Source organism: Eleutherodactylus coqui, chromosome 2 (genome assembly GCF_035609145.1).
Source record: "Eleutherodactylus coqui strain aEleCoq1 chromosome 2, aEleCoq1.hap1, whole genome shotgun sequence".
Lineage (NCBI taxonomy): Eukaryota > Metazoa > Chordata > Amphibia > Anura > Eleutherodactylidae > Eleutherodactylus > Eleutherodactylus coqui.
The window spans coordinates 53328291-53340806 of NC_089838.1; the positions used below are offsets into that span (position 1 = coordinate 53328291).

The window sequence follows — 12516 nt, forward strand, 5'->3', positions numbered from 1 at the left end:
GCTTTCCACCTGTGTTTAGATGCCACCATCATGCATCTGTTTCACCGAAAACTGGGTGACAACCAATATGGTGCCTGGAAGGGAGAGAAGGAGTCACATGCTGAATGAGACTTGTAGGAATCCCCCATTCTGAGTGTAAGGGTGCATGCACACGGGCAACAGCAAGTTGCGTTTGACATTCTTGGTCAGGGCTTGTGCGGCTAATCCCACATGTGCTTGTTTTAGAGTAGCACAAAACTAGAACATGCTGCAAGAGAAGAGGCACCTGTGTAACAGCACATAATAGGTTATACCTTTGTGCTTCTCACCGGTGGTGACTACACCAATAGCCACAGAAATGCTTAAAAGAAAGCCACTGCGTGTAAATAAACACTCAGGACAACTTCATACACAACGTCTGAGCTGCACCAGGTCGAGAGTGAACGAGTGGTGCAGGATGTGGTAGAGTATGTGTGGAGTTTCCTGCACAGATGTCACAGGGGCAGATTTTCAAGAAGATTTGGACCATTTCTGCAGCCAACAAAAGAACCAAAATGTACCACTACTATCTGCAGATTACATTACCTATCCATCTCTCTGGATAGAATCCACAACTTCCACATCATAATTAGTCAGGCTGCCACTCTGGAAACTGCAGAGCTTTTCTACTGCAGAATATGTGCAATATGTGATTACTTGTAAAATCCCACTAGTCTACTGTAAAAGCCACGGGATCTTTCACAGCGGACGGAATATTCTACAAGCGTGTTGCATCCATGAATTCTGCTCCACTGATTGCGATGCAGGAGTGCCAGCAGGATCCCACTTGTCAAGGACAGACGTCATTGCAAAATATTCCATCTTGTGCCACAGAGACCTAAGGTCTCTATAACACAAGTGTAGTCCAAATAAACAAAGATGATCTGCAGCAGACCAGAGGATGAAGTAAAACAAAGTTCTTTTATTCCAAATCCATAAACGGTACAGGCAGCGACGTTTCGACCGTCTCCAGTCTTTATCAAGCATGCATGTTACCTCTATCCCACCACCTTATATACTAAAAATCTAAACATGTCAGCCAATACCAGCAATTCCCAAAAAACACTCCCATTAACCAATTAAAAATATTACAATCAGCTGCTGGTGTCAGTCACCTTACCGCAGAGTCTCCCACGTGATGCACTTCAGTCCCATCCAGCCGGAAATGTAGAATTCATGATAAAGGCAGATGAACAAAATAAATATTCCAGCAGCTTCTTAATGAATCATGTTGAATGCTGAGCCGGCACCTTCATGATGTCAACACATCCATAATCAGTGTTAACTTTCGTTGTAGCTGCTCGTCATCAGAGCGCATCCTGCTGCATCACGAGCAGGCGCCTCCATAGTAACTCTAGTTACCAGGGACGCTGTGTCACCTCTCTGTGCAGCGCCACGTCATCAGGTCCATATCCATACCATGTGATGCAGCATGTCAGGTTGAGCTGAGGCTTCTATTATGCCACATCGCTAGGAGAAACAGGCTGGACTCTCCCTGATGACGTGGCGCTGCACGGAGAGGTGACACAGCGTCCCTGGTAACTAGAGTTACTATGGAGGCGCCTGCTCGTGATGCAGCAGGATGCGCTCTGATGACGAGCAGCTACAACGAAAGTTAACACTGTGATTATGGATGTGTTGACATCATGAAGGTGCCGGCTCAGCATTCAACATGATTCATTAAGAAGCTGCTGGAATATTTATTTTGTTCATCTGCCTTTATCATGAATTCCACATTTCCGGCTGGATGGGACTGAAGTGCATCACGTGGGAGACTCTGCGGTAAGGTGACTGACACCAGCAGCTGATTGTAATATTTTTAATTGGTTAATGGGAGTGTTTTTTGGGAATTGCTGGTATTGGCTGACATGTTTAGATTTTTAGTATATAAGGTGGTGGGATAGAGGTAACATGCATGCTTGATAAAGACTGGAGACGGTCGAAACGTCGCTGCCTGTACCGTTTATGGATTTGGAATAAAAGAACTTTGTTTTACTTCATCCTCTGGTCTGCTGCAGATCTTCTTTGTTTATTTGGACTGCAATAGATAAAGGTTGGTTCACCCTTATTGATCGGCTGTGCAGAAGTTCTTCCCCATGATTGGATACTGAAAGTGGTGCTGCAGGACCTCTTCATCTATATTATAACACAAGTGTAAATACACAGTGACTACGCCCATTGATTTTAATGTGCTAACTTGCAGCTGGATGAAGAAAAACCAGCATGTCTGATCTTGGTACTTATTACACAGCACAGTAGCCCATTGCTATAGCTGTGCATAAATACACACTAAATCAGTTTTTTTTGTCATAACTGTACTATACAACACAGCCATGAGGCAGAGTCCTGAGGGCACTATTATACAGCATCTACCTGCTGCCAAACCAGAGAGGGCTCCACTGGCATCAGACTGATGCTATGTCTACACGGGGTAGAGTTGCAGACGAAAACTGCACCATTTAGTACAGAAGTTGCCACCTTCAGTAGAAGGTGTGGCATCCACTTAATAAATCCAGTGCTATAAACAGATGCTGAAGCTCTAAAACACATTGTGTCTGTCGTTTTCCACACAGGTTTGGCATGGTTTCCCCCCCCCCCCTTCAACGCCTGAATGACATTTAGAAAATCTCATCTACTTTGCTGCTATTGTAAAATCCAGCCACTGTGGACACATTACATACATGTTAGCAGTGCTCCTGTAATACTATTATTGGCAGGCTGCAGACTGAGCCCAGCCATCCTCAGGACACCACAAGGGCAGCCACCGGTTATAATGACAGGAAATAAGGCTGATGTTCACACATTTAATAGTAATAAATAAAAGACAACTTCACAATGGTGGCCGCGGTCATACAGGTGGCTATCCTCCCACGAGCAGGTCTACATGAGGACAGCTTAGTGATAGAAGGGAAAAGTCAGCACATGGTGTCCAGCAGCCCAGACAGCGTCTATCTAGTTGCCACAGTGCATGCCCTACTCCCCTGTGGGAAAGGAGACGCAGCGTGTGCCATTAGTTCATACAAAAATTTGTACATAAAGGGTCATGAACCTTTAGCCGATCATAAAGCACTGCAGCCCTCAGCCCCTGCATCATTGCTACCCTCTCCACGTTAGTCTAACACAGCTAATACTTAAAAGAACGGCGACAAATGGGGAAACGACACCAGAACATAAGTATTCTGCAGATTCTCCTCTTATCTGTACAGCAGTATGGTGAGAGCTCTCAGTCCAGGAACTTGCGGTTTGTGTTGGCCCCAAATAAAGCAACTCTGATTTCTGGCATCATCTGAACAGAAGAAGAGAAGAAAAATTAATTTTTTTTCTTTCAGACTGGGATTTACACAGGGGGCAAAATGAAGGAATTGATTAACCCCTTAAAGAAGGACCAGACCCCTTTCCTTTCATTAGTGTATTTACCCTAAAATAACGTTTTGGATATTTTGGGCACATACAGTGACTGCTTTTGGTCTTTATGTATATTTTTCATTTTATTCTGTGAATCTTATTTATGTAAGATCTTTTTTTTTTTACCATCTATGCCCCCCCCTGACATCATATAAGACCTGTCGGGAACATTCACATACGGGGGGGGGGGATAAATTAACCCTTTAGCTACAGCAGCCTAATACATTGCAGGTGTTCTGTGTGTCATGCAGGACAGAACTGGTGCGCTTTCCTGCACATGTAAATAAGCCCCAACATACACACTTATGGTACATTTACACAGGATGTATGACATCACCGCGAGTTCTAATTCTTTATGAAACAGTTACATTTAGACGCAGCAAGAGAACCAGCGATGATTTTTCTGGTGGTTGAAACTGAGCGACAAGTTAACAACTAGCACACGATGGCTTTGTATTATCGTACAAACAAAACTGTACAGTAGTCATTATGTAGATGGCCCTTAACACTGCTGAGGGCAAGTTTTGGCTGGAGATTCTCAGCAAGAATATCAGCTGTGTGACCTTAGGCTAAACGTGGCATCTTAGCGGCACCAAAAGGAGAAAAAAAAAAATTTAAAATCTAAAACCACATGGGCATTTTTTTTGGCTCATGCCACATACAACCAGCTGCCAGTTGCGTCCCAGCCTAACCTGCTGAGCGATCAGGTCCAGTCGGCTCTCCAGAGTATTCGCCACTTTGATCTTCCCATCTCCGTTATAGACCTCAATGCCTCCAGCGCTGTGAAGAAAGGGCGGGGGTGAAATAATCATGTGAACCTCATCAATGACCCAGTACTCCCTCAAGTTGGCAGCACTTACATCTCCGGGGCGAGGTGGCTCTCCTGGTCAATTATCACCTCCATCTCTCTCTTTGTGGCTGCCTTGTAGATAGGGATGCTCTTCTGGACAGCAGCCTAGAATAGAGGGAGAGGGGGAGGGGGAGTCAACATTGGGTGGTTCATACAATTCAGGAGTCCACTGTGTCCTTAAGGAGTTAAACACGGCAAAAAGTTCCATCTTTTGGAAATTAGTGGCAGAATATATTGGCATGCTGCCTCCCCTAGAGGGAGCTCACTGCATACAGATTTATGCATTTCCCACTGCTGTCAACACCTCCCTGCAGAGAGCTGCCCCCTGGTGGTGGCTGCATTACTGCCTATGCAGAAGATTTGGAGCTCTGTATGAGCAGCACTACAACCCCCATACATGAAAGTCAATGTATTTTATCAGCCCACCTTGATGAGCGGCAGGTCCTGCTTGCGACAGCGGATCACCACTTTGGACTCCAGCAGCTGGTAGAGACCCTGCAGGAAGGAGGAACAGAGGTTAGAAGGACAGAGGACAGAGTTTAGGACTTACTCCGACGGGTCCTTACTTGCAGGATGAGTCCATCCAGCAGCGCCTGGTACCGCGGTGCGTCCTTCACTACACGCGCCAGTCGCTGCTTGGCCTCGGTCAGCAAGTCCTGCGGAAGGGAAGGAGATAATCAGAGTTCGTCCGCAGGAACCCCATGGAGCGCCGAACAGGCAGGTACTCACCGAGATGAGATCGTCTCGAGCCTTCAGCACCTTCAGCCGCGCCTGGTTCATCAAGTTGGACATCTGTCTGTAGGTGGCAGAAGAGAGCAGAGTCAGATACAGTAACCGCATGGACTCACGCACACTGCACCACACCACCGCCAGCTTACATTTTCTTCTGCTGCTCGATCTGCTTCTCCTTCTTCTCGTAGTACTCCATGATCTTCAGCCGCTGCGTCTGCACCAGGCGCCCCTTCTCGATGTTAAACTCCTCCTCCGCCTGACAGAAGGACACACAAAAAAAAAAAAAAAAGTGCATGTTACAGGAGGGGGCAGGACTTAGAGTCCGCTGCAGATGACCTGCAACACTCTTTCCCATTTACCTTGGCATCGATTTCTTCAGCTTTCTCATTAGCTTCTTGTTCGATAAAAGCCATCATGTGCTTGATCTACGAAACAGAATACTGCGCGTCAAGATGGTGGCTACAGAGCATACAAGCTAGCGCCACGACCGTAATCGGACAGATTATGGCGACACAAAAGCAGCAGGAGAAGCTTTACAGCTTTCTCATAGACAGCATTTTATTTCCAAGATTTCAGCTTGCTATCATTGAATGGAAACTTAAAATATAAAACCTGATCTCACAGTGGAGAGTTTGTTACAATGTATCCAGTCAGACAATCCTCTCCGTTCGTTACAATGTATCAGTTTCAGGACAGGAGGGACAAATGTGCTGCAGATACACTTTCCTCAGGCTCACAAGTGCGATATTATGGCGGATATTCCGTCAAAACACGTGAGAGAATGCCCCCGCGTCATCTGTGACTGTATGGGTTCACCCTCCCTCCCCCTCTCTGAGCAACAGGTTTGAGAGTACGATATCGCAGTCACCCGCAGGACTACACCCTCAGAGGATTGTCTAGATCAGTCACAACTGTAACAACCCCTCAGCTATGAGCAGGTCCAGGTCCGTGAAGTTTATTTTAGCCCGACAGCAAGCAGAGATCTTGAGTACCATGAGAAATCAAAGCAGTTCCATTCTTTGTAACCCCCCCCCCCCCCCCCTTGGGTGTCACCAAGAAACAGCTCCCCCTGCTGGTTGGGGCAGAGTGCCAGATTCTCAGAGAGGTTTGTGTTGCATATTTATCTGCACAACTGCATCTTTTACTGTATGCTTTGCACCCACAAGTTGTACGAATTTTCAAAAAAAATAAATAAAGCGACCCCCCCCCCCCCCATACATTGAGATGGCTAATTAGTTTCATATGTTTTGGTGCGCAAGTGTGCTACGAAATAATTCCATTGTGCAGCAAGTTCTGTGCGCGCAAAATACATGCTTGTCAACAAGTCCGTTGAAATCACACTGGTTCTTTTCACTGCATGTTTCACACAAATACAGTCATGTGACTCCAGGCGCTTTCACATAGAAAACCGTATGGGTTTTGTGCGTTGCAAGACACACGAAGATAGCAGCCGTCCTGGTCATTTGGGGGAGGGGGTCATTCACATGGGCAGTCCTTTCTCACAGCGATGCTGCAGGACAGAAAAGATGCATAATGTATTTTTTCATGCACCATCGAACTCTATTTACGAGTTTAAAAACTAAAATGCACGTCACATGTCCACGCGACTGCAACATGTTATGCGAGTGCCATTTTTACATCCCCCCCACCTTATTGAAATGTGCTTTTAATGAAAGAGTCACAAAGCCCTCACATAGAAGTCAGATTCTGGAGTGCGGCATCTGTCCCCGCTTTTGTCGGGTCACATTTGCCCATGTAAATGCAGCCTAAAAAGCAATTCCCATAATGGAGAAGTGGAAGCACACATTCTGACGCAAGTGACCTGCAAGGACCGTGTCACTTCCCCCCCATCGCCGCCAAGCGACACTGGGGTAGGAGTCTGTCACATGACTTGGATCCGCATCGTCAGACCCAAGATGTAAAGACGTTTAGGAAACGAGTTCATCGCATTACGACCGGTGCCGCTCATCCGATTGCCTGTGCCACAAATACAATGACCAAACTGTGAGGACTGACACAGCAAGAGATGGAAGAGGGGCAGCTCCTAGAGCCCGCAGCCACTGTGTACATCAGACATATAGCGCATTTTCATCCAAACAAGCGGTCAGTCGGAACCTGCCATAACTGAACCACCCCATGTTTATAGTCAACACTCAGGAAAAGACGAGCGATACGGAAGGCGGGAGGGGAGGGGAGGGGGGGGGGGGAGAGAGAAGTCATGTCCTTGACTTGTCCTATCTGTTCCGTGGAGAGTGCGGTGCAGGTGAACATAGCCACAAGGTGGGTCTCTCACGAAGCGCCCCGACTGGTCTGTAATATAAAGATGGAGAATGGCATCCAGGAGCAGCGAAATGCACACAAGATAGCGTCAAATAAAGCATAGGAGCGTACAGACTCGGCAGAGGGCGCGTCTCACGGGTCAGAATGCCATGGGAAAGACAATATTACAATGGCGCAGAAATATTGCCATCAGTAAAGTCAACTAAAAGTGCCAACTATAAAACACACAACACGGACGACAGACAGCGACTGCGGTGAAGTGTTCCTCAGCGAGTAGAAGACCTTTTCCCCCCTAACAGCGCCGCCTCCAATGCCATCGATCACCCAGCATCATAGCTGCACCTGGGCTCCTTCTATAACCAGGGCTTTCTGTGGATTCCTCTCGGACTTGGAGTTTATGGCACCCGTTTATTCTGTAACCATTACATTGATAGCATCAGCATTACGCGGACAATACAAGTGTCATACTTTACTGTTCCGATTGCTCCATTAAATGGACTGGGGAGGGGCTTTCACAGCATCAACATTTATCATATGTTGTTATAGCTGACGCATTTAGTCATTTTTCTGCGCCATTTAATAATCTGTGTTCTTACATTTCCCCAGCACAGCACTGTTATATCTCACATGGTTTACAACACCCCCAGATTACCAACAGCCCCCCTAAGAGGAGGATTTAGACCCTCCCGAATCTATAAATAGAAGGATTCCGCGCAGCGATGGCGGTTGTAGTTCCTCTATTCGTGTCGCCGTCATGTGACCCAGACGTCAGGTGACTCCAAACAAAGAGGCCTCAGAGCAGTATCAGCGGGAGGGGGACATAGTCATAGGGGGGGACCCCTCGTGCGGGTGATGTCGGGGGGGGGGGGGGCTCCGGACCATCCTCCCCGCGGCCCCAACTCACCTGCTTCTGCACGTCGGCATCGCTGAGCGCCATCCTGCTCGTAATCCCTGCGAACCCGCAGACTCAAGACACAATGACAGCGAGCGGCGTCGGTCCTCTTATACTGCAGTCACCTGACCGGAGCTCCGCCCACTTCCGGGTCGCATGACGGTTTCTACGGAGATTAACTACGCCCAGAGTAGGAAGACCGAAAAGACCGCCCCCCTGAGCGAAAATCCACGCCCCCTCACATCATAATATAGAGGTCACATCTGTCATCCTATAGAGGAGCCCAAAATACATCCGTCAGCGCTGTAGGAGGAGTCTCATATATATCTATCATCCCTATAGTAGGATCCCCCTATACATCTATCACACATGTCACTATATAGGAGTCCCCTATACATCTACTATACCTGTCCCTATAGTAGGAGCCCCCTATACATCTATCACACCTATCACTATAGAGGAGTCCCCTATACATCTACCATCCCTGTCCCTATAGTAGGAGCCACCTATACATACGATATAGTTGGAATAACGGAAACATGGCTTGATAATAAGTGCGATTGGGTGGTGAATTTACAGGGTTACAATCTCTTCAGAAGAGAGCGTGGTGAAAGGGGGAGGGGTATGTCTGTACGTTAAATCGTACTTAATGCCGAGGCTACGGGACGATATACGGGCAGGAGATGAACACGTGGAATCTCTGTGGGTAGAAATACAAGGAGAAAAAAAATAACAAAATACTGATAGGGGTTTTCTATACGCCACCGAAAGCACTGAAAAATTGAAATCTTAAGGCCCATTTAGACACAACGATTATTATCACTCAAAATTCGCTCAAAAGCAATCTTTTGAGCGATAATCGTTGTGTATAACTGCACTTACATTGTGCAGTTTTCGTTAAGCCTTCGCTCATCCTTGATTTTCAGCCTGCTGAAAGATGACTATGAGCCTTATCAGGGATTCACAGCGGGATACAGCTGATACTATTGTTTCAGCTGTATCCCGTTCCCTGATAACAGGCTGGGTATGAAGAACAGAGCAGTCCAGCTCTGTTCTCTATACCCAACACGGAGCACTTGGCTGTATAACAGCCGGGTGCTGCGTGCAGAAATCATCTGGATGCAGAAGACAAGCGGGGACACCCCGCTTGTCTTCTGCATCGTTCGCTCCGAGCGCCCGGCTGTATAACAGCCAGGCGCTCGGAGCTGGGAACAGCTGGATGCAAATGACAAGCGGGGACACCCCGCTTGTCTTCTGCATCCTCCGCTGGCAGAGCAAGGTGATAACTTATCTTGAGTGATCATCTTGCGCTACAAATGACACAATGATTATCACTCAAAAGTCGCTTGAGCAATAATCGTTGTGTCTAAATGGGCCTTAATTATGAAGGCAGATAGAAGAGCTGTCAAACTGCAATGAAGTAATTATTATGGGGGACTTTAATTATCCGGATATAATATGGGAAAACGAAACCTGCAAATCTCACAAGGGTGATAAGTTCTTGAGAACAATTAGACTGCCTGTCCACGGGCGTAGCGATATCCCGCGGCAGATCTGCCGTGGGATATCGCTACAGGGAGCAGGGGAGAGCTGACGGATCTCTGCGCTGAGCCTATCCGACAGATAGGCTCACCGCAGGGAATCGCGCATGCCGTGATTTGAATTCCGTGAGCAGAGATTCGCTATGATTCTCCGCTCGTGGACAGGGGGGCTGCGCTTTCCATAGCAACGTTGCAGATTACGCAATGCAATTAAGCCAGTGGACAGGCAGCCTCAAAGATAACTGCCTTACCCAACTTGTGCAGGAACCAACTAGAGGGAGGGCCACTCTGGACTTAGTACTAACTAACAAACCGTACCGAATAATTGGGGTGCAGGTTGAGGGGCACTTGGGGAACAGTGACCACAATATAATGAATGTCCAGCTGTCATTCAATAAGAAACCTTACCAGGGAGCGACAAGAAAACTAAACTCTAGTAAAGCAAAATTTGATCAGCTCAGAGCTACTATTGGTAACATTAACTGGGATAACATTCTCAGAAATAAAAGCACAGACGACAAATAGGAAAAGTTTAAAAACATTCTAATCACCTCATGTGAGCAGTTCATACCCTTTAAAAAAAAAAGAACCACAAGTAGAAAGAAACCACTGTGGCTCGGTAAAACTGTAAGAGGGGCAATAAACGAAAAAAAAAAAAAAGCGTTTAAACTACTAAAACAAGAAGGCAGCGAAGAAGCATTAAAATCATACAGGCAAAAAAACCTAAATATGTAAAGAAAAGATCCAAATTGCTAAGGAGGAGGCAGAAAGACTTTGCCAAAGAGAGCAAAAATAACCCTAAACCAGTCTTCAACTATATTAATAGCAAACGGATTTACACTGAGAGCAGTGGCCCTTTAACGAATAATGCAGGAGAAATCATAGAAGACGATGGGGGGGAAGGCAAATCTAAACGAAAAGGAAATGTCACACGAGATGCAGGGGAAGAAAACGATAAATATTGCATACCTAACACAGGAGGAAGCGCAGAGCCGATTAAAGAGGATAAATCGCTGGGGCTAGATGGAATACACCCAAGGGTTCTAAGGGAAGTAAGCGATGTGGTAGCTAGACTACTATTTCTTATATTTATGGACGCTATCAAAAGCGAGGTTGTACTGGTACCGCTGGATTGGCACATCGCCAATGTGGTTCCAATTTACAAAAAGGGGTCCAAAAGAGAGCCTGGTAACTACAGGCCGGTAAGTCTCACTTCAATAACTGAAAAAAAAAATTGAGGTGTTTTTGAGAGATGCCATCCTAGAATACCTCAAGGAGAACAACAAAATAACTCCTCACCAGCATGGCTTCATGAGGGGTCGATCATGTCAGACCAATCTGATCAGCTTCTACGATTAAGTAAGTTGATCTCGTATATATGGATTTCTCTAAAGCATTTGACACCGTACCGCATAATAGGTTGATATATAAAAGGAGACAGCTCGGACTGGGCGAAAACGTGTGTATCTAGGTGAAGAACTGGCTCAGAGATAGAAAGCAGAGGGTGGTAATAAATGGTTTGTACTCTGATTGGGCCACCGTCGCTAGTGGGGTGCCACAGGATTCAGTATTAGGCCCCATTCTGTTCCACATATTTATCAATGACCTGATAGAGGGGCTGCACAGTAAAATATCAATATTTGCAGATGATACAAAATTATATAAAACAATTAATGAAACGGAGGACAATGTGCGGCTACAAAAGGACCTACATAAGCTAGGGGCTTGGGCATAAAAATGAAGTTTAATGTGTAAGGTTATGCACATGGGCAAGAGAAACAGATGTCACCAATATACACTGAATGGGGTACAGCTTGGGAAAAGTGATATGGAAAAAGACCTCGCGGTACTAATGGACTGTAACATAGTAACATAGTATGTAAGGCCGAATGAAGACATTGTCCATCTAGTCCAGCCTGTCTATCCTACTGTGTTGATCCAGAGGAAGGCAAAAAACCCCAAGGCCAGAAGCCAATTAGCCCTTTTGGGGGAAAAATTCCTTCCCGACTCCCTAATGGCAATCAGACTGTTCCCTGGATCAACCCCTAATAGTTCCTACCTGCCTATATACCAGGATTGACACTTAACCTAATATTTATATCCTGTAATATCCTTCTCCAGAAAGACATCAAGTCCCCTTTTAAACTCCTCTATGGATTTTGCCATCACCACTTCCTCCGGTAGAGAGTTCCACAGTCTAACTGCTCTTACAGTAAAGAACCCCTTTCTGTGTTGGTGATGAAACCTACTTTCCTCTAATCGTAGCGGATGTCCTCTTGTTACCGTCGTGGTCCGTGGTGTAAACAGATCCTGGGAGAGATCCTTGTATTGTCCCCTCATGTACTTATACATGGTTATTTGGTCGCCTCTTAACCTTCTTTTTTCTAGAGTAAATAGTCCCAATATTGATAACCTCTCGGGGTATTCCAGTCCCGTCATTCCATGTATTAGTTTAGTTGCCCTTCTTTGAACCACCTCAAGCACTGTGACATCTTTCCTGAGCACCGGTGTCCAGAATTGTACGCAGTATTCCATGTGAGGCCTGACAAGTGCCTTATATAATGGAAGGATGATGTTCTCGTCCTTCGCCCCTATACCTCTTTTGATGCACCCCAAGACTTTATTTGCCTTTGCAGCAGCTGACTGTACTAACCCCACCCCCTGCTCGTCCCCCATTCCCTTTGCTTGGACCCAGATCGCTAATTACACTGGCTACCCCACCATTTCTCATTTTACCCTCCCCCCAGTCCCTAGTTTAAACACTCCTCCAGCCTTCTAGCCATCTTTTCCCCCAGCAC

At 46.3% G+C, this 12516-nt stretch overlaps 1 protein-coding gene across 1 annotated transcript; it reads right to left on the bottom strand.

The window, feature by feature from the left end:
• Positions 1-2808: 2808 nt before the first annotated feature.
• Positions 2809-8347, bottom strand: ATP6V1E1 (ATPase H+ transporting V1 subunit E1). The gene is made up of 9 exons (XM_066590978.1): positions 8190-8347; positions 5365-5430; positions 5152-5261; positions 5003-5069; positions 4840-4929; positions 4700-4768; positions 4284-4378; positions 4116-4203; positions 2809-3304 (listed from the first exon to the last, which is right to left on the bottom strand). Exons 1-9 carry the CDS (start codon positions 8220-8222, stop codon positions 3242-3244), a joined length of 681 nt encoding a protein of 226 aa, XP_066447075.1. The 5' UTR covers positions 8223-8347; the 3' UTR covers positions 2809-3241.
• Positions 8348-12516: the final 4169 nt, after the last annotated feature.